We start from the raw sequence: 25,618 nt of genomic DNA, 5'->3' as shown, positions 1-25,618 counted from the left end.
GTACAGGGTGATGATGATGGCATCACGAAGGACCTGTGGCAGCTTTCCTTGGTCCCAGCAGAGCTTGAAAAACTCATGCAGTTTGGCATGCAGAGTTTTGCCGCCAGCCTTCCAGACCTCTGGTGGGGGGGGATTCCATCCATACCTGCTGCTTTGCCACTTTTCAGTTGTTCATTTGCCTTATATGTCTCTTCCCAGGTGAGGACCTCATCCAGCTCTAGCCTTAAGGGCTTTTGAGGGAGGTGGAGCAGGGCGGATTCTTGAACTGAGCGGTTGGCACTGAAAAGAGATTGGAAGTGTTCTGACCATCGGTTAAGGATGGAGATCTTGTCGCTGCGGAGGACTTTGCTGTCTGAGCTGCGCAGCGGGCTTTGGACTTGGGGTGAGGGGCCGTACACAGCCTTTAGAGCCTCGTAAAAACCCCTGAAGTCGCCAATGTCTGCGCTGAGCTGGGTTCGTTTGGCGAGGCTAGTCCACCACTCATTTTGGATCTCCCGGAGTTTGCGCTGAAGATTATCTGCATGCGCGTCGGAAGCCTCGTTTCTTCTCTGGCCAGGAAGGCTTTGCCAGGTGAGCCTGGTGGGCAGCTCGCTTCTTTGCCAGCAGCTCCTGAATTTCCTGATTGTTTTCATCGAACCAGTCCTTGTTTTTCCTGGAGGAGAAGCCCAGTACCTCTTCAGTGGATTGCAGTATGGCAGTCTTCAGCTGATCCCAGAGGGTTTCAGGGGACGAGTCCATGAGGCGGATTGCATCCTCGAGCTTTGCTTTGAGGTTTGCCTGGAAGTTTCCTCTCACTTCGTCTGACTGCAAGTTTCCAACATTGAACCTCTTTCTGGGGGCTTTACTATTCCTGGACTTTGGCTTGAAGTGAAGGTTGAGCTTGCAGCGAACCAGCCAGTGGTCAGTGTGGCATTCCGCGCTGGGCATGACCCTGGTGTGGAGCACATCTCGTTTGTCTCTTTCTCGCACCTGGACGTAGTCCAGGAGGTGCCAGTGTTTGGATCGGGGATGCATCCAGGTAGTCTTCAGGCTGTCCCTCTGCTGAAAAAGGGTGTTTGTAATGACAAGCCGCTGTTCTGCGCAGAGCTCCAACAGGAGGCGCCCATTGTCGTTGCACTTGCCGACACCATGCTTGCCCAGGATTCCTGGCCAGGTTTCTGAGTCTTTGCTGACGCGAGCGTTGAAGTCGCCAAGGATGACAACCTTGTCGGCTGTAGGGGTGCGTTGAATGAGGTTGCGCAGATCAGTGTAGAATTTGTCCTTTTCTGCTGGTTCTGCCTGGAGGGTTGGAGCATAGAGACTGATGAGGGTGATGCGACGCTTGTTTTGAAGGGGGAGTCACATGGACATGATCCGGTCTGAGTGGCCTGTCCGGAGGTTTTCGAGTTTGGAGGCAATGGAGTTCTTGACCATGAAGTGTACGCCAGATAGGCGTCGTTCATCCATAGGCTTGCCAGACCAGTAGAGTGTGTAGCCCACGGCGTGTTCTTGGAGGTTGCCTACATCTGCAAGGCGGACTTCACTGAGAGCGGCTATGTCGATGTCAAGTCTGAGGAGTTCATGTGCGATGAGGGCAGACCGACGTTCAGGTCGGTGGCTGTCAGCCTTGTCTAGCATGAATCTGATGTTCCAGCATGCTAGCTTGAGTTTGTGAGCATCTTTTGAGGGGGAGGACGTGGACATGTCCTCGGGCCTGCGCAAAGGAGCTTTTAGGTGGAGTGCAGTGTGCGCAGTACTGGCCCCACCCTTTACACCCATGGTTCGTGTGCCGTGGCCAAGCAAGCTGGGACATGGCAGCGAGGTCCTTGGGTCGTAGGTTTTATATCGGAGTGGCCTTCTCCAATGCAGGTTTCTTACCCGGGCTGGAGGGGCCTGTCTCTCCTCCTAGGTCGGACCATACCTGGTCGCAAATCACCTGTGGACATGGCCTAGGTAAGTTTAATTGGGTTCTCTAACTACTTCTTAGGTAGGTCAGGGACCCGGTTGGATTCTGACGGGGTTGACCGAGTCACACCCTTTCTTACTGCTGTGTAACTGGGGTGTAAAATGTAAAAAGCGAGGGGGAGGCGGCAGCCCCGGCCTCGGTAGAGTGCGGCAGGTGGAGGCCCCGGTCCAGGCAGAAGCGAGGGGGAGGCGGTGGCCCCGGCCTCGGCAGAGTGAAGCAGGTGGTGGCCCCGGCCTCGGCCGAGTGAAGCAGGCGGTGGCCCCGGTCCAGGCAGAGTGAGGCAGGCAGAGGCCCTGGTCCGGGCAGAAGCGAGGGGCAAGCGGTGGCCCCGGCCTCGGTCGAGTGAAGCAGGCGGAGGCCCCGGTCCGGGCAGAAAGAAGGAGGCGGCGGCCCCAGTCCTGGCACAGGGAAGGCGGCGGCATCCCTGGCCCCAGTCCAAGCAGAAGGTTGGCGGCGGCGGCCCCGGTCCGGGCAAAAGCGAGGGGGGGGGTGGTGGCCCCAGCCTCAGCAGAGCGAAGCAAGCGGTGGCTCCGGTCCGGGCAGAAAGAAGGAGGCGGCGGCCCCGGTCCGGATCCTCCTTTATCAAGCAATGCAGCTTCCCCTCTACTGTGGTCAATATACCATCTCAAGCTCAAGTATAATGTCATCTGAATGTACATCCACTATTTCGTAAAATTGCACAGTACGTTTCCGATTATCCGAAAACCACTTAACCAAAATTCTCAGTTATCCAAACAATTTTTCAGTGGCAACATGACGTCACAAGTTGGAAATAAAATTTCACCACTCATGTGGTGCTCTGACATGCTGTTGGTAACATCAGTGAGCGACTGGAGGAAGTCATGGGTCAGGCAACTCATGGGGAAATTGTCCTAATTTTAGGTAACTCCCTCTTCATTCCATTTCTTCTTTACCCTCCACTGTACTTGGTTCTCCACTGTCCCCAGAGTCGTCATCATAAACAAATATAATTGGGGGAAGGGGGAGCACTGATTTTTCGGACCAAGGGGGTGGTGGTGGCGGCTGTGTCGGACTGGGGGTGGGGGGATATTGGAAGCGGGGACCTTGGTCTCCCGAGCAGATTTGCCGATGGCGGTGGGGTGGTGTCTGGGATCAGAGTGGGACCTTGGGCTCCTGCGCAAGTTCACCATTAGCAGTGTGGAGGTGTTGGGGATCGGAGCGGAGACTTCAGGCTCCCAGGCAGGTTTGGCGACAGCGGTGTCTGGGATCGGAGCGGGGACCTTGGGCTCCCAGGATGGTTCGATGATGGTGGTGGGGAGGTGTCGTGGATTGGTGACGGCCGATACAAATATTCTGTTGATGCTACTGGGCTGCTTAAAGCTATTTCTCAGTTATCCGAAAAAATGCAGTTAACTGATACACGTCTGGTCCCAAGAGTTTCAGATAATCGGAAACATACTGTATATGTATATCTCCAGACCATAGTGCGCACACATAGATATAGAGTACACCCTACACAAGCAGCATATGTACATAGTGATCCAAAATAAATACAGTAAATGGAAAAATAATTTAGGGATTTCTAGAATTATTCAACGGTCTCACCGCCTTTGGGAAGAAGCTGTTTCCTAGCCTGGCAGTCATGGCTTTTATGCCCTGATACTTCTTCCTTGTAGGTAGGGACTCAAAAGATACTGTGACTGGATGGTAAGGATGATTGATGATTCTTGAGTCATCTTTAAGCACTGGTCCCTGTAGATATTGTTGAGAGAAGGAAGGGAGACCCCAGTGATCTTCTCAGCAGTTTTAATCACCCTCTGTACTGACCTCCGATTTCATGCTTTGCAGCCACCAGAGCACACTATGATGTAGCCAGCATGACACACTCGATGGTGCTCCTATAGAACAATGTTAGGATGATGGCTGGTAGCCTAGCCCTCAATCAACCTCCTTAGGAAGTGTAGGCGCTATTGTGGCTGCTGAGTAATGAGGAGGTGTTGTACTGTCCTTTAAGTGGATGCCAAAGAACTTTGTGTTCCCCACTCTCTCTACAACAGAGCCATTGATATCTAGTAGGGAGTGATCCTTCATTCTCCTGAAGTCCACAATCATCTTCTTTGTCTTCTCCACGTTGAGACTCGGGTTATTGCTTTTGCAGCACTGTACAAGCCTATCAACCTCTTCTCTATAAGTCACTTCATAATTGTTGCCGATGAAGCCAACTACCATTGTGTTATCCACAAATTTGATCATTCTGTTGGAGCTGAATGTGGCAGTACAGTCATGTGTGAGTAGTGTGAACACTAGCGGGTTGCGCATGCAGCATGTGCCAGTGCTGTGTGATGGGGCTTGAGGTTTTGCTGCCAATCCAGTTAGACTGATCTTATCAAAAAGTCAAGGATCCAGTTACAGAGAGGGGTACAGTCCCAGCGAGGGTGGTTTATCCACCAGTCTCTAAGATATAATTGTGTCGAACTCTGTGCTGTAGTCAAAGTACAACAGCCTGGCGTATGAGGCATTGTTCTCGAGGTGGGTCAGGATGGAGTCAAAGGTCAGTGCTATTTCATCGTTTGTGGATCGGTTTGCCCAATAGGCAAACTAGAATGAGTGGATTGCTGTTAGTAGGTGTGCTTTGATGTGCTCCATTGCCAGTTGGTCAAAGCCTTCATGATTATGGAAGTCAGTGCTACTGGATGGTAGTCATTTAATCCAGTTACCATCACTCTCTTGGGAACTGGGATGATGGTACTTGCCTCGAAACCTGTGGGGACAATATGCCTGCTGGAATGAGATATTGAAGATGTCATTTAGGACCTCGGTCTGCTGGTTTGCACATCCCTTAACACCTGACTAGGCATGTTATCTGGTCCTGGCGCTTTGTGGGGGTTTACCCAAGGTAGGAACCTCCGCACCTTGGCTTCTGCTATGCAGGGTGCCTCTTCCTCAAGAAGGGACGGAGCTTTCTTTGATGATGTGTTGTTTTCTGCATCAAACCATGCTTGGAAGGGATATACCATTATTACTGACCTGCAAGGTTTACTTGTGGTCTGTTATGGTTTTAATACTTTGCCACATGTGCCTCGTGTCTCCAGTGTCACACGGTTGTCTGTCTCCTGCATTTCCCACGTTTCTTGGAGTTCTGCTATTATCCAACCTCCCTTCAAATAAAACAGGGATAAGTTTCCTCTTGCCATGCTTACGCATTCAGCACATTGTTCTCTGACATTTCCGCCAGCTGCAACTAAACTAACCATCCCTTTATGCCTTCTGAAGGGATAACTCCCTTCATTATACTCTTCACTCATTCATCCCCATCCATGTCTCCGTGACCCCTTGTATTTTCCTGTGCAACCGCAGGAAGTGCTTTTTCAATTGCAGATACAGAATGACATTAAACAGTCACACTTCCACATTTTTACAAGCAGTAAGCACCAATCAGGGACAGAAAGAGCCCTTCCACTAGATGCAAAGATTCATGTGTACCATCTCTTAACTATCTACTGCAAACAGTGCTCCTGATGTAGTCATCTTTGGTGAGACTAAATGCAGGCTTGGGAATGTTTTGCAGAGCATTAATGTTCTATGTGCAATGGCCATCCTGACCTCCCAGTTGTGTGACATTTCAACACCTTTGCCCAGTCCCACACCAACCTGTCTGTCCTGGGTCTTCTTCACTGCCAGAGTAAGGCCCAATGGAAGTTAGAGGAGCAGCACCTCTTATTCTGCCTGACAGTCTACAGCCCAATGGTATGAACATTGGAGTTTTCTAATTTCAGGTAATGAGTTCCCTCTTTCTTCTTCTGTACCACTCCTTCTCTCCTTTCCCTCCCTATTTTTGTCCTCTTTCCTACCCAGATCCACCTAGCCCCTTACCCATCCATTCTCATCTCACACCTTTTTGGTTTCAACTCACTCCACCCATTTCCCCACTGCATTCTTCTACCTGTTTCTCAATTTTGTTTAACTCTCAATTCTACTTGATTTCATAACAGCAGGAACTCAAAGTTAAACTTGGAAGATGGAAAGAATTTGGTGATGATGCAAACAGCAGCACATGCTTGATTGTGTGGGAGGGGAAGGGGTGAATTTAAAGTTCTATTGTGAACTGTTCTGGATATTATTCAGATTCCTACATTGTATAACTAATTAAGTTCAGAACATCATTGGAAAATAATTATTGTAATTGTCATTCTCAGAGGAGTAATGAATCTGAAGAGATGGCTCAAAAGGTACAGAGTAAATCAGATAAAAATCCTTGCAACTCTGTTGTCTATGAGGGTGTGTAAACCCCTGCATGTAAAAATATAAATATTAAGCAGCATGTATTTCCTTTTTGTTATTGGGCATTTGGAGATGTTTTAGTAGAGTAAAATTTAAAATGTCAAATCAATATATTGCAGTAATTTACAGTGCCCTCCCATGTTTGGGACAAATACATTTTTTTCTTTATTTGCTCCTGTGCTCCATAGTTTTAAATTTGTAATCATACAGTTCACATGATTAAAGTGCACATTCCAGATTTTATTAAAGGGTGTTTGTGTACATTCTGGTTTGACCATGTAGAAATTACAGCATTTTTTGTACATTTTTCCCCCATTTCAGGGTACCATAATGTTTGGGATACTTGGCTTTACAGGTGTTTGTGAATACTCAGGTGTGTTTAATTGCTTTATTGGTGCAGATATAAGAGAGCTAGGCTTGCTTCTAAGCTTTTAATCACCCTTGGAGTCTTTACTTGACATTTTCAACATTAGGGGCAGAGTTGTGCCAATGAAAGTCAAAGAAGCCATTACGAGGCTGAAGAACAAGAATAAAACAACAAGAGACATTGCCTAAACCTTAGCATTTGGAGCATCATTAAAAAGAAAGAGCCATCTGGAACTGGTGAGCAAAGGAAGGCCAAGGAAGACTTCCACTGCTGATGACAGAAGAATTCACATCATAATGAAGAAAAATCCCAAACACCTGTTTGACAGAGCAGAAACACTCTTCAGGAAGTAGGTCTGGATATGTCAATGACTACTGCCGCAGAAGACTTCATGAACAAACATTGGCACAGTTAGCACAGCTGTTAGCGCAATGCTGTTACAACGCCATTGATTGGGGTTCGAATCCTGAGCTGTCTATAAGGAGTTTGTACATTCTCCCTGAGTCTTCATGGGTTTCTTCCAGATGCTCCGGTTTCCTCCCACCTTTCAAAACATACCAGAGTTCTGGGTGTAATTGGGCGGCATGGGCTCGTGGGCTAAAAGGGCCTGTTATCATGCTGTATTTTGAAATTAATAAAATTAATAAATACAGAGGCTACACTGCAAGATGCAAACCACTAGTTGGCTACAGAAACAGGATAGCCAGATTACAGTTTGCCAAGAAGTATTTAAAAGAACCTGCCGAATTCTGGAAATAAGTCTTGTGGACTGATGAGACCAAGATTAACCTGTATCAGAGTGATGGCAAGAGCAAAGTATGGAGGAACTGCCCATGACCCAAAGCATACCACCTCATCTGTTAAACATGGTGATGGGGGTGTTATTGCCTTAGCGTGTATGGCTATCACAGGTACTGGTGAACTTATCTTCATTGAAGATATAACTGCTGATGGCAGTAGCAAAATGAATTCTGAGGTGTATAGAAACACTTTATCTGCTCAGGTTCGAGCAAATGCCTCCAAACTCATTGGATGGCACTTCATCCTTCAGCACGATAATGATTCCTACATACTGCTAAGGTAACAAGTAAAACACTCAGCAGGTCAAACAGTGTCTTTTATATAGCAAAGATAAAAATACATAACTGTGGTGGATGATGTTTGTGCTCATATGCCATCATGTTGAAATACGAGACCACAGCTGAAGTTGTCAGCCAGCAAAGAGAGAAACGTTTATTACAGTGTTATCAGGCTTGATATAGACACACAACATGTGACTTGGCATCATGACATCTGAAGTGCTAATCACCTCATGACGTAGCTACATTGAGTAGGCCAGGGCTTCGCAATAGACCTACAAGTGCTGATGAGTCACCTTGCCTCGTGGCTGTAGTGGCTAATTCCCAGTAGATGGGAGGCTTTTGTGTTTAGCTGACACAAGACAAGAGCTGTTAGCGCTGGTTCTGCCCACTCCCTCCAAGCGTACCTCAACACAACTGACTTTTCAGGCTTGAGCCCTTCATCAAGATATGGAAAAGTGTCAACAAGCATCTGAATAAAAAGATAAGGGGAAGGCGTTGGGGGAATAGTATGATGGTAATAGGTGGAGAAGGGAGGGAGGGTGTATCAGTAAGCAAAGGGAGGAGGGATGGCTAGGTGAATAAAGAAGGAGTGGGTGGAGAGTTGAGGAAATGAAGACAAAGGGAGAGCAGGTTAGCAAAAATCAGAAAAGTCAATGTTAATACCATCTTGCTGGAGAGTACCCAGATGGAAAATGAGGTGTTGCTCCTCCAATTTATGGCTGGTTTTGCTATTGATAGACATGTGAGTATGGGAGTGGGACGAAACACTTAAATGGTTGGCCATGGGAGGTCACTGGTGTGGACAGAATGAAGGTGCTCAGCAAAGCGAAGCCATCTCCCAGTTTGTGCCCCATATCTCCAACGTACAGGCCACATAGGGAGTACCGGATTCTGTAAATCAATCTTGTGGACATACAAATGAAGTGTTGCTTCATTTGAAAGGCCTCTTTGGGGCCACGGACTATGGTGAAGGAGGAGGTGTGGGCGCGAGTGTGGCACATCCTGCGGCCACTGGGAAAGGTGCTGAGGAGCAATTGGTTGGGAGGGATGAATGTAAAAAGGAGTTACGGAGGGAGTGTCCCTATGGAAGACAGAGAGGGGAGGATATGCCTGGGATCCTATTGTAAGTGCCGGAAATTCCTGAGGATAATGTGTTGGATGGAGAGGCTGGTGGGGTCGTAGTTAAGTTCAAGTACCAGCAAAACACAGGATTCCCCCTTCTCCTTACCTAGCACCCCACCAGCCTCCGCATCCAACAGATTATCCAATGGAATTTTCGGCACTTGCATCAGATACCAGATGTATCTTCCCCTCTCCTCCCATCTCTGCCTTCCATAGGGAGTGTTCCCTCCATGACTCCCTCGTTCACTCATTCCCCCTACCAATCGCCCCCCAGGTACCTTCTCCTGTGATCGCAGGAGGTCCCACACTTGCGCCACACCTCTTCTTTCACCACAGATCGGGGTCCCAAAAAGGGCTTTTAAGTGAAGCAACACTTCACTTGTATGTCCTCAGGATTGATTTACTGCATCCAGTGTTCCCTTTGTGGACTTCTCACTGTCGGAGAGACTGGGCTCAGACTGGGAGGTTGCTTTGCTGGGCACCTTTACTCTGCACCATTGTCAGCGAACTTTCAGTGGCAACTATTTCAGTTCTGCGTCCCATTGCCATACTCGCATGTCTATCCATGGCCTCATATACAACCTCACCAAGACCACCAGTAAATTAGAAGAACAACACCTGATTTTCTGTCTGAGCACTCTCTAGCTGGATGGTATTAAGATTGACTTTTCTGGGAGGAGTCACGTGATGGAGTAGTGGCCGGACGGAGAACTCCAGCCCTCTCCAGAAAAGTCGGGAAAAACAAGAGAAAATACAAAGGCACAGAAATACAAGTTAAAGAAAAGTGAGTATAAAGGTGGAAAGAAGATGGAGACAAAAGGAGAAAAATCAAAATCAACGGAAAGAAGAGAGGAAGAGAAGACAACGGAGGAAAAAGGTGAAGGCCTTACCTGTCCGAAGAGGCCCGCTGTGGAGAGAGGACCCCACTACCTCAGGTCGGTAGAAAAAGAACTACAACAATGGCTCACAGAGCCGAGTAAAAGTGCGCAACCGCGCATGAAAAAAAACACACCGACGGGAGGGGGGACCAGCTGGGGAGTCGATCTCCACAGCCGGCAACGACAGCTGCAGAACACCTGCAGCAAGAAGAGACCACAGAAGACAATGGAAACAAGAAAGAAGAGGAGGAAAGGGCATCAAAGAAACAACAGATGGCCAACCCAGAGAAAGAAGAAGAGGAAGAATACAGTGAAATAGATAAAGGGAAAGGCAAGGTAAAGGATATACTTGCTCTTGTTAGAGGATACATGGAGTCATTTAAAGAATGGCAAACACAGGAATTCAATGATTTAAGAAGAAGAATAAACAACACAGAAAAGAAAATAAATAAAATGGATATGACCTTAACAGAAATGGGGAAAAAAATGGACAAGATGGAAGAACGGGCAATAGCAGCAGAAATGGAGGTAGAAGACTTAAAAAAGAAATTGGAGGAATCTAATAAAAAAACTAAAGAGACACAAGAATTACTAGCCCAAAAAATAGATATAATGGAAAATTATAACAGAAGAAATAACATAAAGATAGTGGGCCTTAAGGAAGATGAAGAAGGCAAGAATATGAGGGAGTTTATAAAAGAATGGATCCCTAAGGCCCTAGGATGTCCAGAACTACAGCAAGAAATGGAAATAGAAAGGGCACATAGAGCATTGGCCCCTAAACCACAACCACAACAAAAACCAAGATCTATTGTAGTAAAATTCCTAAGATATACTACAAGAGAAAAGGTACTGGAGAAGACAATGGAAAAAGTAAAAGAGGGCAACAAACCACTGGAGTATAAAGGGCAAAAAATCTTCATTTATCCAGATATAAGCTTTGAACTCCTAAAGAAGAGAAAAGAGTTCAATACAGCAAAAGCGATTTTATGGAAGAAAGGATATAAATTTACACTGAAGCATCCTGCGGTATTGAAAATATTTATTCCAGGACAACAAAACAGACTGTTCTCGGATCCAGAAGAAGCACGAAAATTTGCAGAACAATTACAAAAATAGACTGAGGGATGAAGACGGGTAATGAGAGCAAAAATGATCACGATTGATATGTATGTGGGTAAAGACAAAAATAGACTGAGGGATGAAGACGGGTAATGAGGGTAAAAATGACCACGATTGATATGTATGCGGGTAAAGAGGTATAAGAGTGAATAGAGACAATGGGCATACGTGAAAGTATCTGTAATTAGAGGAAAACATAGATAGTATAGACAAAAATTAATAAGGGAAGGTAATGGAATAGAGAGAATAAGGAGGGAATTAAAATAGTGACCTTTGTGACATATAAAAAGTGAAATCTTTTCTGGGGGGGGCTGGGTGGGGGAAAAGAGCGGTCACTGCAAAATCAGTTGACGCTTGCGAGTGGATTCGCAAATCCAAATGGAGAGGGGAGATGTGGTTGTCCGACAAGGGATAAAGGACAACTCAGGAGGGGAAGGGGAGATTGGGGATAAAGAAGATAGAAATAGGAGAATAAGGAAAATGTTGGATGTTGTAGGAATGTTGTCTGGTAAAGAGTTGAAAATAAGAAAACAGAAATGGAAAAGGAGGAAAGGTAATGATGGAAAAACGGAAAGAGAAGATAAACAAAATATAAAATGGCTACGCTGAACTATATGACTCTAAATATTAATGGAATACATAACCAAATTAAAAGGAAGAAACTACTAAATTTACTGAAAAAGGAAAAAATAGATATAGCATTTGTCCAAGAAACACACTTAACTGAATTGGAGCACAAGAAATTAAAGAGAGATTGGGTAGGACATGTAACAGCAGCATCGTATAATTCAAAAGCAAGAGGAGTGGCTATATTAATTAGCAAAAATGTGCCATTTAAAATAGAAGAGGAAATAATAGATCCAGCAGGGAGATATGTTATGATAAAATGTCAGATATATTCGGAGCTTTGGAATCTACTTAATATATATTCACCTAACGAAGAAGATCAAAAGTTTATGCAAGATATCTTTTTGAAGGTAGCTAATACGCAAGGGAACATACTAATAGGAGGGGATTTCAATCTGAATTTGGATCCAAATATGGATAAAACGGGGAAAAAAATTAACAGGAAGAACAAAGTAACCAAATTTATAATTAAATCAATGCAAGAAATGAAACTTGTGGACATATGGAGGAAACAAAACCCAAAGGAAAAGGAATACTCATACTACTCGACTAGACATAAAACATACTCAAGGATAGACCTATTCCTGTTATCAGCCCACATTCAAGGGAGAGTTAGGAAAACGGAATATAAAGCTAGACTATTATCGGACCACTCACCCCTGTTATTGGCAATAGAGCTAGAGGACATCCCTCCAAGAATGTATAGATGGAGATTAAACCCCATGCTACTTAAAAGACAGGATTTTAGAGAATTTATTGAAAAACAATTAAAAATGTACTTTGAAGTAAATACGGAATCAGTGGAAGATAAGTTTATACTATGGGACGCAATGAAAGCATTCATTAGAGGACAAATAATAAGTTATGCAACCAAGATGAAGAAGGACTATAATCAGGAAACAGAGCAGTTGGAAAGGGAAATAATAAACATAGAAAAAAAATTAGCAATAAAGGAAGATACAACCAAAAGAAGAGAATTGGCGGATAAAAAAATAAAATATGAAACATTACAAACATATAAGGTGGAGAAGAATATAATGAAGACAAAGCAGAAATATTATGAACTAGGTGAAAAAACACACAAAATCTTAGCATGGCAGCTTAAGACAGAGCAAACTAAGAAAATGGTATTGGCAACAAGGAAAAAAGACAAACAAATTACATATAATCCAAAAGAAATTAAGGAAAACTTCAGAGAATTCTATGAACAATTATACCGAATTGAAAACGAAGGGAAAGAAGGGAAAATAGATGAATTTTTGACTAAAATTGAACTACCAAAACTACAAATAGAGGAACAAAATAAATTAACAGAACCATTTGGAACAGTAGAAATACAAGAGATAATAAAAAATTTACCAAATAATAAGACACCAGGAGAGGATGGACTCCCAATAGAATTCTACAAAACATTTAAAGATCTAATAATACCGCCCCTCCTGGATGTAATCAACCAGATTGATGAGACACAAAACTTACCAGATTCATGTAAAACAGCAATAATTACAGTGATACTAAAACAAGGGAAAGATCCACTCTCACCAGCGTCATATAGACCAATATCGCTGCTAAACACAGATTATAAGATAATAGCTAAACTATTAGCAAACAGATTAGCAGAACAGGTACCGAAAATGGTAAATTTAGACCAAACTGGATTTATCAAAAAAAGACGCACAACAGACAATATTTGTAAATTTATTAATTCATGCAGTAGAAGGAAATAAAGCACCGGCAGTAGCAGTTGCTTTAGACGCAGAGAAGGCCTTCGACAGAGTAGAATGGAATTACTTGTTCAAAGTATTGCAAAAATTCAGTTTACCGGAGAAGTATATTAATTGGATTAAAGCATTATATGAGGGACCGTTAGCGAAAGTGACAGTAAATGGACATGTATCAAAGCAATTTAACTTAAGCAGGTCAACGCGGCAGGGATGCCCACTATCACCATTATTGTTTGCGCTAGCTATAGAACCACTAGCAGAATCGATAAGAATAGATAATAATATAAAAGGAATAAAAATAAAAGACAGGGAATATAAAATCAGTTTATTTGCGGATGATGTGATAGTGTACTTAACAGAACCAGAACTATCAATAAAAGAACTATATAAGAAATTGAAGGAATATGGAGAAGTGTCGGGATACAAGATAAACGTAAATAAAAGTGAAGCAATGCCTACGAATAACGCGGATTTCTCAAAATTTAAGGAGGAATCCCCATTCAGATGGCAAATGCAGGCAATAAGATACCTAGGTGTGCAAATAAACAAAAATCTAGGCCAATTATATAAACTCAATTACAATCCACTAATGAAAAAATTACAGGACGATTTAGAGCATTGGAAAGAGCTACCACTAACACTGATAGGAAGGATAAACTGTATTAAAATGAACATTTTTCCAAGGATACTATACTTATTTCAGGCATTGCCAATACAACTGACAGAAAAATTCTTCAAAGAGTTAAAGAAAATAATAAGGAGATTTTTATGGAGAGGGGGGAAACCGAGGATAGCACTAGATAAATTAACAGAATGGTATAAACAAGGAGGCTTACAATTGCCAAACTTCAAAAATTATTATAGAGCCGCACAATTAAGGTACCTATCAGATTTTTATCAAACAAGGGAAAAACCAGACTGGACGAGACTAGAATTAGATAAAATAGGGGAAAAGATACCTGAACACATATTATATAAATGGGACGAAAAATTGGTACAACATAGAACTTCTCCAGTATTACACCATCTCCTCAATATATGGAAGAAGATTCATGTAGAAAGAAATAAAATAAATTATCAAATACCAAAAAACCAAAATAAGCTACTCCCTTTTACAATAGACAACCTTTCCTTTAGAAAATGGGAAAAAAAAGGGATTAAAAGAATAGAAAATTGTTTTTCAGGAAGTAGATTCTTATCCTTTGAACAAATGAGAGATAAGTACAATATAACTGGAGATACAGCGCTGGCATATTACCAACTGAGATCCTACTTGAAAGATAAATTAGGAAGCAATTTGAGTTTACCAGAGGGAAGTAACCTTGAATATGTGATTACAGATACAATGTTAATCAAAAGATTTATAACAAATATGTATATCAAACTGCAAGAAAAGGAGAATGAGGAAACAAATGGTAAAACTAAACAAAAATGGGAACAAGATTTAAATATAAAGATAAAAAAGGAAACATGGGAGAAATTATGTTCTGGAATGATGAGAAATACAATAAATACGAGGCTGCGTATGATACAATATAATTGGTTACACAGACTATACATTACACCGCAAAAGTTAAATAAATGGGACCCAACAGTATCTGATAGATGTTTTCGATGTAAAAAAGAAAGGGGAACAACAATTCATGCAATCTGGACATGTGAGAGAGTAGAAAAATTTTGGGATGATCTCAATCAGATATTAAATAAAATAACAGAAAACAATATACCAAAGAATCCAGAGATCTTTCTCCTAAGTAACATAAAAAATAAAGAATTTGGAATTGACTTGGAAGATGCACAAAAAAGATTTGTCAAGATAGCCCTAGCCGTAGCAAAAAAATGTATTATGTCAACCTGGAAATTGGAAGATAATTTGAAAATACAACAATGGTATATAGAAATGAATAAATGTATTCCATTAGAAAAAATAACATATAGTTTAAGAAATAATATTGAAATATTCGAACAAGTATGGGAGCCGTACATTAAATACAATAGCGAAAACCTACCGGGAACAAACATTACCTAAGTTGATGGAAGGAGAAGAAAAGAAAAGAATGGACTCAGTAGAATTTCTGGTGTATTTTTGTTGAATGACAACATTGTCTGACTGAATTAATGCAACCTAGATTGTATACCTAAAATGGATGAGATGGGGGGGGGTGGGGGGGTGGCTTGGGAGGAGGGAGGGGGGGGAAGAAAAAATCACTGTAAATGTGTGGAAAAGAAAAAGTGTATATCATGGCTATTGTGATTTATGGTGTGAAAAAAAAAAGAAGATTGACTTTTCTGGTTTGTGCTAACCTGCTCTCCTTTTCTGTTGTCTTCTTGTCCTCTGCTCATCACTCCCTTCCCATTCTATTCTCCTAGCCATCCCTCCTCCCGTTGCTTGCTGATAAGCCCTCCTTCCCTTCTCCGCTTACGACCTCCTCCCTTGGCTACCATGCTCCTCCCCTTTTGCCTCCCCCCCCCCCTATCTTTTTATATGGACGCCTGCTGACATTTTTCCATACCTTGATGAAGGGCTAAAACCCAAAATGTTGGCTATGTGTTTTTATCTTGGTTATATAAATGACACTATTTGACCTGCTGAGTTTCTCTACCATTGTGTCTTACTTCAACCACTATGTCTGCAGACTTTCATGTTTCACTGCTAAAGCAACAAAGGAGTTTTTCAAAGCTAAAAACAGGAAAGTTCTTGAATGGCCAAGTCTGTCATCAGATCTAAATCCAATTGAGTATGACTTCCATATGCTGAAGAGAAAACTTAAGGGAACAAGCCCCCAAAACAAGCAGGGGATGAAAATGGCTGCAGTCGAGATCTGGTGGAACATCATCAGAGAAGATAGTCAGCACCTGGTGATGTCTATGAAACAGTTAAACATACCTGAATACTCACAAACACCTTATGAAGCCATATGTCCCAAACATTATTGTGCCCTGAAATGAGGGGACTATGTATAAAAAGTGCTGTAATTTCTGCATGGTCAAACCAAAATGTATGCAAATAACTTTGAATAAAATTTGGAATCTGCACTTTATTCACATGTGAATTGTTTGATTACAAATTTAAAACTGTGGAGCACAAGGGCAAATAATGGAAAAAAAAGTGTCTGTCCCAAACATTTAGGTGGGCACTGTACCAAAGAAAAATCATAAATTTTTATTGTAGAAGTGTTCCAGATTATTGTGTCCACTTGTTGGCTACTGAGAAAATGGGGAGACATTAAAAACTGATACAAATCATTAGGAAAATTGGAGATATTAAGACATTTGATTTAACAATTTCATTTAATTGAAAATGCTAAAGGATTAAGCCAGGTGGCTTCGACTTATGAAAGGTAAATTTTAAGCTGATTATTGGTCATTTACAAGGGTATATTAAAAAGCATTTGGATGCTGTTGGGTGGGAATACAATTTAGAAATATAGGTGCCAAACCTTTTATCTGGGTCGTCAGGATCGGACACCTACCGTTGTTTGGAATCTTCCAGATTTTGGAACCATTTTGATTTTAGTCCCTTTAAGCCCACCCACCCGAGTCACACTGCCATCTCTTCCCTCTTCGCCCGCCCAAGTGACACATCCATCTCTCCCCCCTTCACCCACTCTAATTGCGCTGCCGTTTCTCCCCCTCACCTTCCCGAGTCACGTTGCCGTCTCTAGTCCCTCGCCCACCTATGTTGCGCTGCTGTCTCCCCAATGCCCGCCTGAGTCATGCCGTCCTCCCCATCGCCCACCCGAGTTGTGCTGCCATCTCTTCCCCTCCTCACTTGCCCGAGTCATGCTGCTGTCTCTCCCCCCCCCTTGTCTGCCCAAGTTGCGCTACCATTTCTCCCCTTCACCCGCCCGAGTCGTGCTGCTGTCTCTCCTGCACCCTGCCCACCCGAGTCACGCTGTGGTCTCTCCCCCCACCCTGTATGCCCACCCACCTGAGTTGTACTGTTGTCTCTCTCCCTCCCCACCCTCCACTGCTGTACCAGTGCCAGGGAAATGGCCTCTTCTCGGTTCCCCTGTGCTGGGAGTGGTATAGCGGTTTCTGCTGCGTGGAGGATTATGGGAAGTGACGACGGCCTTTGAGCCGCCACCGGGACCGACTGAAAGCGACGCTGGACAGGCATCACTATACGGTGATTCGGAGGCGCTTATAAAGTAGCAGAACACAAGAGATGTTCCAACGTCAGTTGAGTGAGGGACATGCTTGCGGATAGGGTACTTATAAAGTAATGATGCCACTTATTAGTGATGCAGAATCCGACGGGGTACACGGGAGTTGAGTGAGGGTCATGTTTGGCACTAAACTCCATTTTTGATGAGCAGGTCATCTACCGATAAAAGGACCGGCTTTCAGAATCCCAGATAAAAGGTTAAGTATCTGTATAAACTTGGCTAAATATTTCTTATGCTTCTTGTGAAGATTTAAGTACTTTAATTTTTTAACCATCCAACGTTACATCACTCCAACATCACACTATCCAATGACACAGAATAATCACTGAAAATTTAAGATTATGGTATTAATGACTACACATGATATGTGAATTTGATTTTTGTGGGTAGCTTTTCATATTCAAGGGAGTGAACTAAGAATTGTACCAAATTTCAAAAGATGCGGTTATGAGATTGTAAAAGAAAAGGAAATAAAATAAAGGCATGGAGGTGAGGAGGTGGCAGAATAGTAATATGTACGTTTTTCTTTAGATAAATGGATTCCGGAGCTATGTTGATCTTTATGTAAAAGATAAATTGGATGAAACTGGCATTGCTTTGAAGGTAGTTCATGAAATCGTGAATGATCGTTGGGAGGTGTGTCTGACCATGAGTGAGAAGGGATTCCAGCAAGTCAGTTTTGTAAATAGCATTGCTACCACAAAGGTTTGTATTTTTATAGTGCACTATCATCCATTTATTTTTGTAAGTTCTCAGCTTTCTTATTTGTAAATTAAAAAATAATTCTTAATTTGATGTTATTTTTAAAGGGTGGTAGACATGCTGATTATGTTGTTGACCAGATTGTTAGTAAATTGATTGAAGTTGTGAAAAAGAAAAACAAAGCTGGAGTATCAGTAAAACCTTTTCAGGTATGTTTTTGGTGGAATTTTGACATGACTTGAAAATTTGACATGTACAACAACTTTTAATATAAAAATAACTAGATACTTCTTCCTTTTACATAGGTAAAAAATCATTTGTGGGTCTTTGTCAATAGTCTGATTGAAAACCCAACATTTGATTCACAAACAAAGGAAAACATGACTCTTCAGCCAAAGAGCTTCGGATCCAAGTGTGTACTTTCTGAGAAGTTCTTCAAGGGGGTTAGTATTTCATTGTTAATTTATCTATATATATAATTTTAAGTTAGTAGTTTGTATGCAGATATTGGGTAATTTTAATTTAAAGTAAAAATGGTGGCATTGGTTAGGGCTAAAGATCCTGATCTGAAATGGAACTCAACATGCTCATAACGTGTAAACTTTTAATTTTAATTCAGGCGGGCAAGATATGGATATTTGACTCTTACATTTAAATGATTAGTGAGTTGGTGGTTCAGTCATTTCAGGAGAGTTGCCTGATTTGATAAATGCTGATCAGGCTTCTGGAAACAGCAGGGAAAATGAGGGTAGAAGTACCATATCTACTTTCCAGGACTGACTGTGGACTTGGACAAGCAGAACTTTCTTCAGGTCAACAGCACTTTGTGTAAAGGCTTGTTACCACCACATACTTTTTATTATGCATCATCGTTGACATATTGTGACAATCTCATTCCTTTCCCAATATTGGAGCATCATAACATTTTGTAAAGTAACAATAGATGGGATGTATCTTGTGGTTGTTATCTTGATTGTAATTTAATAATGAGTGGCCTATCTTAAAGACGGCTAAGAAAAATGTCTAAACATAGATATGTGAATAACTTAATGTGTTAAATCTCCCAGACTGAGTGACTTTCTGTAGCCTTCTCTTGCATCTGTCTGCAATTCCCCCATTCCTGCTTAGATATGGGGTCACGTGGGCAAGGGCACAAGCACATGGAGATACACAGATGTGAAAACAAGAGCACAAATGGGTAGTCACAGACACATGCAGAGGCATGAACATGTGGAAATGGGATGTACTCATGGGGCCATGGATACAGATGGGAACCTGGGCACTGGGTCATGGGGATACTGACTCAGAAGCACATACAGAGCCAAAGGTGTGGACATGGGCACACAGATGCAGATAGATGACTGTGTACAGACGCACAGACAGGTACTGACACACATGCACAGAGATTCGGAAAGCCTTAAATTTAATTTACCCTGCAACAACCAAAATGCTTTGTTTCCAGTTCTTCTTCCTTCCTTCCTTCCCGAGGATTAATTGAGGCTTCAGACAACTGATGGAAATGTCATTTTCTGCTTCACCAGAAGTATTTTTATAATTATGTTGGATGCTTGTCTTAGGAAAAGAAAAGGCTATGGGGATCCTGCAGGAAAGTGGGAGCCAATGATCATATCAAGGAGTTCTGTTTGCTATGTTATGTTTTATATTATCTCAGGAATTTATTGGTTTGACAATTTTGTATTGTTAAACTGAATATAATTTTTGAATCGATTGTTTTTTTCATCTCCACATTGAATTAAAATGAATGAAAATTTCTTTGGTTCTTCCAGGCAAACAACTGTGGCATTGTTGAAAGTATACTAAATTGGGTAAAATTTAAAGCCCAAACCCAACTTAACAAGAAATGTTCCTCAGTAAAACACAGCAAAATTAAAGGCATTCCAAAGCTGGATGACGCTAATGATGCAGGTATGGTAAAGCGCTTTTGCTTTTAATTCTACCAAAACAGAGATGACATAATCCATGATATCCTTGTATGAAAATAAAATGGTCATGATTGAAATATTTAAAAATAAGAACTAAAATGACTAAAAAATGGCCCTTTGAATATTTGAGTGTAAAATGCTTTCCAAAATGTATATAGCATTAGTATTCACATGTAAACTGTGTAAAGTAAGAATATGTATATATTTTTAAAACAGGAGGAAGACATTCTTCAGACTGTACATTGATTCTGACAGAAGGAGATTCAGCCAAATCCTTGGCTGTTTCTGGTCTGGGTGTCATTGGCCGTGATAGATATGGTGTGTTCCCACTGAGGGGTAAAATTCTAAATGTTCGAGAAGCTTCACATAAACAGGTATGACCTTTACACTGTTATGACCTTTATATTGCATTGTGTTTTTTAACTTGGAGTGAAAATGAATGACTTTTTGACTTCAGATCACAAGATATAGGAGCACAAACAGGTCTACTGGCCCATCGACTCTGCTCCGCCCTCCTAATCATGTGCTGATCCATCCACCCATTCAGGTCTACTCCTCAGCTTTCTCCCTGTAACCTTTGATCCAAGACTGTAACTGTTTAATCAAATACCTGTCAATATCTGCCTTAAATACACTCAATGACCTCACTTCCACAGTCGTCTGTGACAAGTTCCACAAACTCATGACCCTCTGACTAAAGAAATTTTTCTGCATCTCTAGTTTTAAATGGATGCCCTTTTATACTTAAATTATGCCCTCTTGTCCTAAAATCCCCTACCGACAGTTGCTTCTCATGTACTAACCCTTTCATTCCTGCTATCATTCTATTAAATCTTCGCTGAACCCTCTCCAACGTCAGCGTGTCTTTTCTCAAATATGACAACCAAGACTACATAATACTCCAAGTGAGGTCCCACCAGTGCTTTATTGAGTCAATGTAACATCCCTGCTCTTGTATGCTATCTCTCTATAAATGAATGCCAACATTGCATTCACCATCTTCACCACTCACTCATCCTGGATGCCAGCATTCCTTCCCATCTAAATAACAGTCTGCCTGTCCTCTTCTATGGAAGTGCATGACTATACACTTTCCAACATTGTATTTTATCTGCCATCTCTTTGCCCATTCTAATATATCCAATTCTCTCTGCAGCCTTTTGGAATCCTCAGCACCACCTTCCCTATCTGTATTGGTATCATCTGCAAATTTTGACACAAACCCATCTATTCCATAATCCAAATCATTTATTTACAACGTAAAGAGAAGTGGCCCCAACTCAGAACCCTGCAGAATACAACTGGTAACTAGTTTCCTGCCAAGCAGCCAGTGCTCTTAATATCATTCCTTTAATTCCATGGGTTTTTATCTTGTTTAGCAGCCTTATGTTTGGCACCTAGTCGAAGGCCTTCTGAAAGTCCAAAAACACAATATCCTCTGCATCTCTCCTGTCTATCCTACTTGTGATCTCTTCAAAAAATTGCAATAGGTTTTTCAGGTACAATTTTCCTTTAATCTCCACAGGAACCTCCTTCAAAACCCAAGGGTTCATTTATCTGGTCCGGGAGACATCTCCCCTTAGACCATTTTGCTCTCATGATCTTGACTGCCGTCACTTGTCTTCCAAGAAAAGCCATGAGAGTTTGGTATGCTACTAATGTCTTCCACAGTAAAGACTGATCTAAAATATTCATACAAGTCCTCTGCCGTCTCCTTGTCTCTCATTACACTTTCTCCAACATTATTTTCTATAGGTCCCAATGTCTACTATAGGTCATTCTTTTACTTTTCATATATTAAAAAAAAGCTTTTAGTATCTCCTTTGATATTACTTGCTAACCTTCTTTCATAATTCAACTTTTCCTTCCTAATCACCCTTTTAGTTATCTGCTCCAAGTTTTAAAAAATTTCCCAGTCCTTTATCTTCCAACATTTTTTGCTTCCTTTATTTTTACTTTGGCTTTAACTTCCCATGTCAGCCACAATTGTCTAATTTTTCCATTCACAATTTTCTTTCTTTTGTTATGTGACTGTCCTGCACTTTCTTCATTTCGCACATAAACTTTAGTCATTAGTGATCTGCTATCTTCTCTATTAGTGTATTTTTTCAATCAACTTTGGCCTCTCACAAGGCTATAATTTCCTTTTTTCCACTGAAATACTAACAAAGTATTTGTCACTCCTTTTCAAATTTCACAATGAACTCAGTCATATTGTGATAACTGCCTCTTAAGGGTTCCTGTACCTTAAGTTCTATAATCACCTCTGGCTCATTACACACCACCCAATCCAGAATAGCCAATTTCCCTTAGTGGGTTCTACAACATGCTACTCCAAAAAAAATCCCATAGGCATTCCACAATCTATCTCTCTCTCTCTCTTGTGGTCCTGTACCAACCTGACTTTCCCAATCTACTTTCATGTTAAAATCTCCCACAATTATCGTAATGCTGCCCTTCTGACATGCCTTATCTATTTCCAGTTGTATTTTGTAATCCATATCCTGGCTGCTGTTTGGGGGCCTGCCATTAATGTCCTTTTAACTTTACCATTCCTTAAGTCAACCCATAAAGACTCTACCTCTTCTGGTCCCATGTCCCTTCTTTTCAATGATTTAACATTGTTGCTTACCAGCAGAGCCATGCCGCCCCCACTATCCTTACAATAAACTGTATATCCTTGGATGTTCAGCTCCAAATGTCATCCATCCTTTAGCCACAACTCAGTAATGGTCACAGCATTGTACCCTCCAGCCTGTTTCAGCAAGATCATCCATCGTGTTTCTAATGCTGCGTACATTTAAGTATAATATCTTTAGACCAGTTTTTGACACCAGGGGTGTCTCTGTCATCCCTCTAGCTATTACTTTGTCTCATCTGCCTGTCATCCTTGCAGCACACTATCTTCATTTTCCTGCTGTTTCCCCTTTCTTCACCTCTTGCACTCTGGTTCCCACCCCACTGCCAAATTAGTTTAAACCTTTCCGACAGCTGTAGTATATTAAACCTGCCCTCCAGGATATTGGTCCCTCTTGTGTTCAGGTGTAACCCAAACTTTTTGCATAGGTTGTACCTTCCCTAAAAGAGATCCCAGTGATCCAAGAATCTGAAGCCCTGCCTCCTGCACCAGTTTCTCAGCCACACATTTATCTACCTGATCTTGCTATTTTTGCCCTCACTAGCACGTGGCACAGGCAGTAATCCTGAGATTACCACTCTGGAGATCATGCTTCTCACCTAATTCTCTGTATTTCCTTTTCGGGACCTCCGTACTTAATCTTACCCATGTCATTTGTATCACATGTACCAAGACATGTTCTCCCTCTTCCCTCAGAATGTTCTGGACCTGATTTGAGACATCATACCCTGGCTCCAGGGAGGAAACACACCATCTGGGTTTTTCAGGCTCACAGAATCTCCTGTATGTTCTCCTCACAATGGAATCTCCTATCACTTTTGCACGCCTCTTCGCCCTCTCTGATACAGAGCCATGCTTAGTGCTAGGGACCTGGTCCCTATGGTCATCCTCTGACAGGTCATCTTCCCCAGAATGGTAAACCGGTTGCTGAGGTGATGACTAGAGAGGTGTTCTCTATATACTTCCTGTGACCACTATCTATTCTCCCTACTAAGCTGTGGGTCATCAAGCTGCAGCTCCAGTTCCTTAACATGGTCTCTTCAGAGCTTTACCTTGGTACACCTGGTGTAGATGTGGGTATCAGGAGACTTGGAGTTTCCCAGGGACCCCACACCTGACACTCGACACTGATGAAAATCTTCTGAATTTAAAACAATTGTGAATGAAGCATTTGAGACATACCTCAAATTCTGGTAATCTGATGCTGCCATACTAAATAAGAAATGTGTTTAAAATACTTGTTAACATGTACTAGTACATTGCAGGTATTTAATATTAGTAAGTCTCTATTTCAGATTTTGTTTTTCATATAATGTGTTCTCTTGTGGTTTAGTTATAACAATTATATTGGTTAATATTGTTAATTATTCCTGCAATTGATAGAATTTCAGATGTAGTGAAAATTAAAATAAGTGACTCAATTTGGCAAAACAAGGTGAGGAGGAGAAGATTGCAAAAGTTGATTTAAAATTTAAAGAAATAATTTTACTCATTTTTCAAGTCTTCCAGAAATCTTGTAATCTATATTTAAATAGATTTGTGTAGCAAGGCGCTACTGCAGAGCAAGAAAAGAAGGACACACACACATGTGTGTAAGTGAAGTCAAGACTGGTTTATTGATCTCCCCAGCCCTCCTTTAATAGACCCAGCTGTCCACCACTGGGCCCGGTAGTCCCGCCAATGTGGGCAGATGTGACATCACCAGCGAGCTGGCCTTTGATTGACTGTGGTTCCCACCGTGCAGGCACCTGGCCTGTGAAGGCCATTAGTGTGCTCAGGCATTCCGCGCTTGCCTCATAGTCCGCCATTTTGAGTGCTGATTCACTTGCCAGGTAGTAGGGCACTACACTTGCTTATTTATAAATCCCAGAGTAGAATTTTAAGGATGTAGCTTTTTGTTTCAGTTTCAAAGCAAACTGATAATTTTCAAATGCTCAGCCCTTGCTTTCCACCGCAAAAGTTCAATCGACCTAGCCCCCAGCTTTACCGACTCCTTTCAACCCCCTGGCATTTATTGACCACTTGGATAGTCCCATTGACCCTTGGGTCAATATTGACCACTTTAGAGACTCCCGGTGTATACTTAACACAGGTGCCTTAGTTAGACATTAGAAAAGCAATCCCTATAGGTGCTGGATACTGTATTCACATTTTGAACCAGGAGCTAAAAAAGCTTATTACAATGTGTTAGATTTGGTGGGGAGATCTAAACTGAAGCAAATGCTTAATTTGTTTTGCAGTGAATCCCTTTTGATGCATTACCTCCATGTCTCTTTTGAATACAATGTTTGTCAATAAAAGTAACTTGTTATTTGTAAAAATCTAAACTTATCTTCATTCAATAAGTCACTTAATTAACGTTGTCCCTTTCCATTTTTTGCAGAATTTGGGGATATCAGATTAGTGACTGCCCTGCAGAAACTTGGCTTTATTTTTAACCCAGTAAAAAAAACATTAGTAATGGCAGCAGCAGACTGTGTAACCACTTAAGTTTGCTCTGCCTTTCTAGACAATCGTGATTGATCTCATCACTGGCTTCAACTGCATTTTCTACCCAATATCATAATTTTTGATTGCCATATTGTGCTAGATAACTTAGCATACGCGCTGAGCTGTGACAAAGAATTGCAAAGATTCACACCCTCCTGAAGGAGGGTCTAGGACATTTTGACACCCACATTTTCATGCCAGTCATTTTGGCCCTTACAGTTTGGCACCCACAATTTTGTGCCGGACATGTTGACACCCACATTTTGGCCCTTACAGTTTGGTGCCCACAATTTGGCACTGGACACTTTGGCGGCCACAGTTAGTCGGTGGACATTTTGGCCTGCCTGCCCCACTCACTGTCCCATCACACTGCCTGAACCCCTGGCATTGCAGCATTGTCTGAATCCTCAGCGTTGCAGTGCTGCCTGAACCCCTGGTGTTGCAGAAACTCACTCCCCCCCAGGAAACCACTTCCTCAGCAAACAAGGGCTTTTCGTAACTTATAGCAATATATTTAAATTGTTAAAAGCAGTTGGGGAACAATCAAAAATAAGGGCTTTTGGTAAA

The 25,618-nt window shown here is 42.0% G+C and overlaps 1 protein-coding gene across 5 annotated transcripts in view; it reads left to right on the top strand.

The window, feature by feature from the left end:
* Nucleotides 1-25,618, top strand: part of LOC138751565 (DNA topoisomerase 2-beta-like) — a 236,744-nt gene that overhangs the window by 83,655 nt on the left and 127,471 nt on the right. For all 5 annotated transcript variants that reach the window (XM_069914001.1, XM_069914002.1, XM_069914004.1 and 2 more), the window contains 5 exons: nt 17,810-17,983; nt 18,088-18,189; nt 18,286-18,423; nt 19,768-19,906; nt 20,140-20,297. In XM_069914001.1, coding sequence (XP_069770102.1) covers nt 17,810-17,983; nt 18,088-18,189; nt 18,286-18,423; nt 19,768-19,906; nt 20,140-20,297 — 711 coding nt within the window. The remainder of the gene's footprint in view (nt 1-17,809; nt 17,984-18,087; nt 18,190-18,285; nt 18,424-19,767; nt 19,907-20,139; nt 20,298-25,618) is intronic.

This window comes from Narcine bancroftii, chromosome 1 (genome assembly GCF_036971445.1).
Source record: "Narcine bancroftii isolate sNarBan1 chromosome 1, sNarBan1.hap1, whole genome shotgun sequence".
NCBI lineage: Eukaryota > Metazoa > Chordata > Chondrichthyes > Torpediniformes > Narcinidae > Narcine > Narcine bancroftii.
The sequence above is the reverse complement of the archived record's forward strand: the minus strand, read 5'-3'. Positions and strand labels throughout refer to the sequence as shown.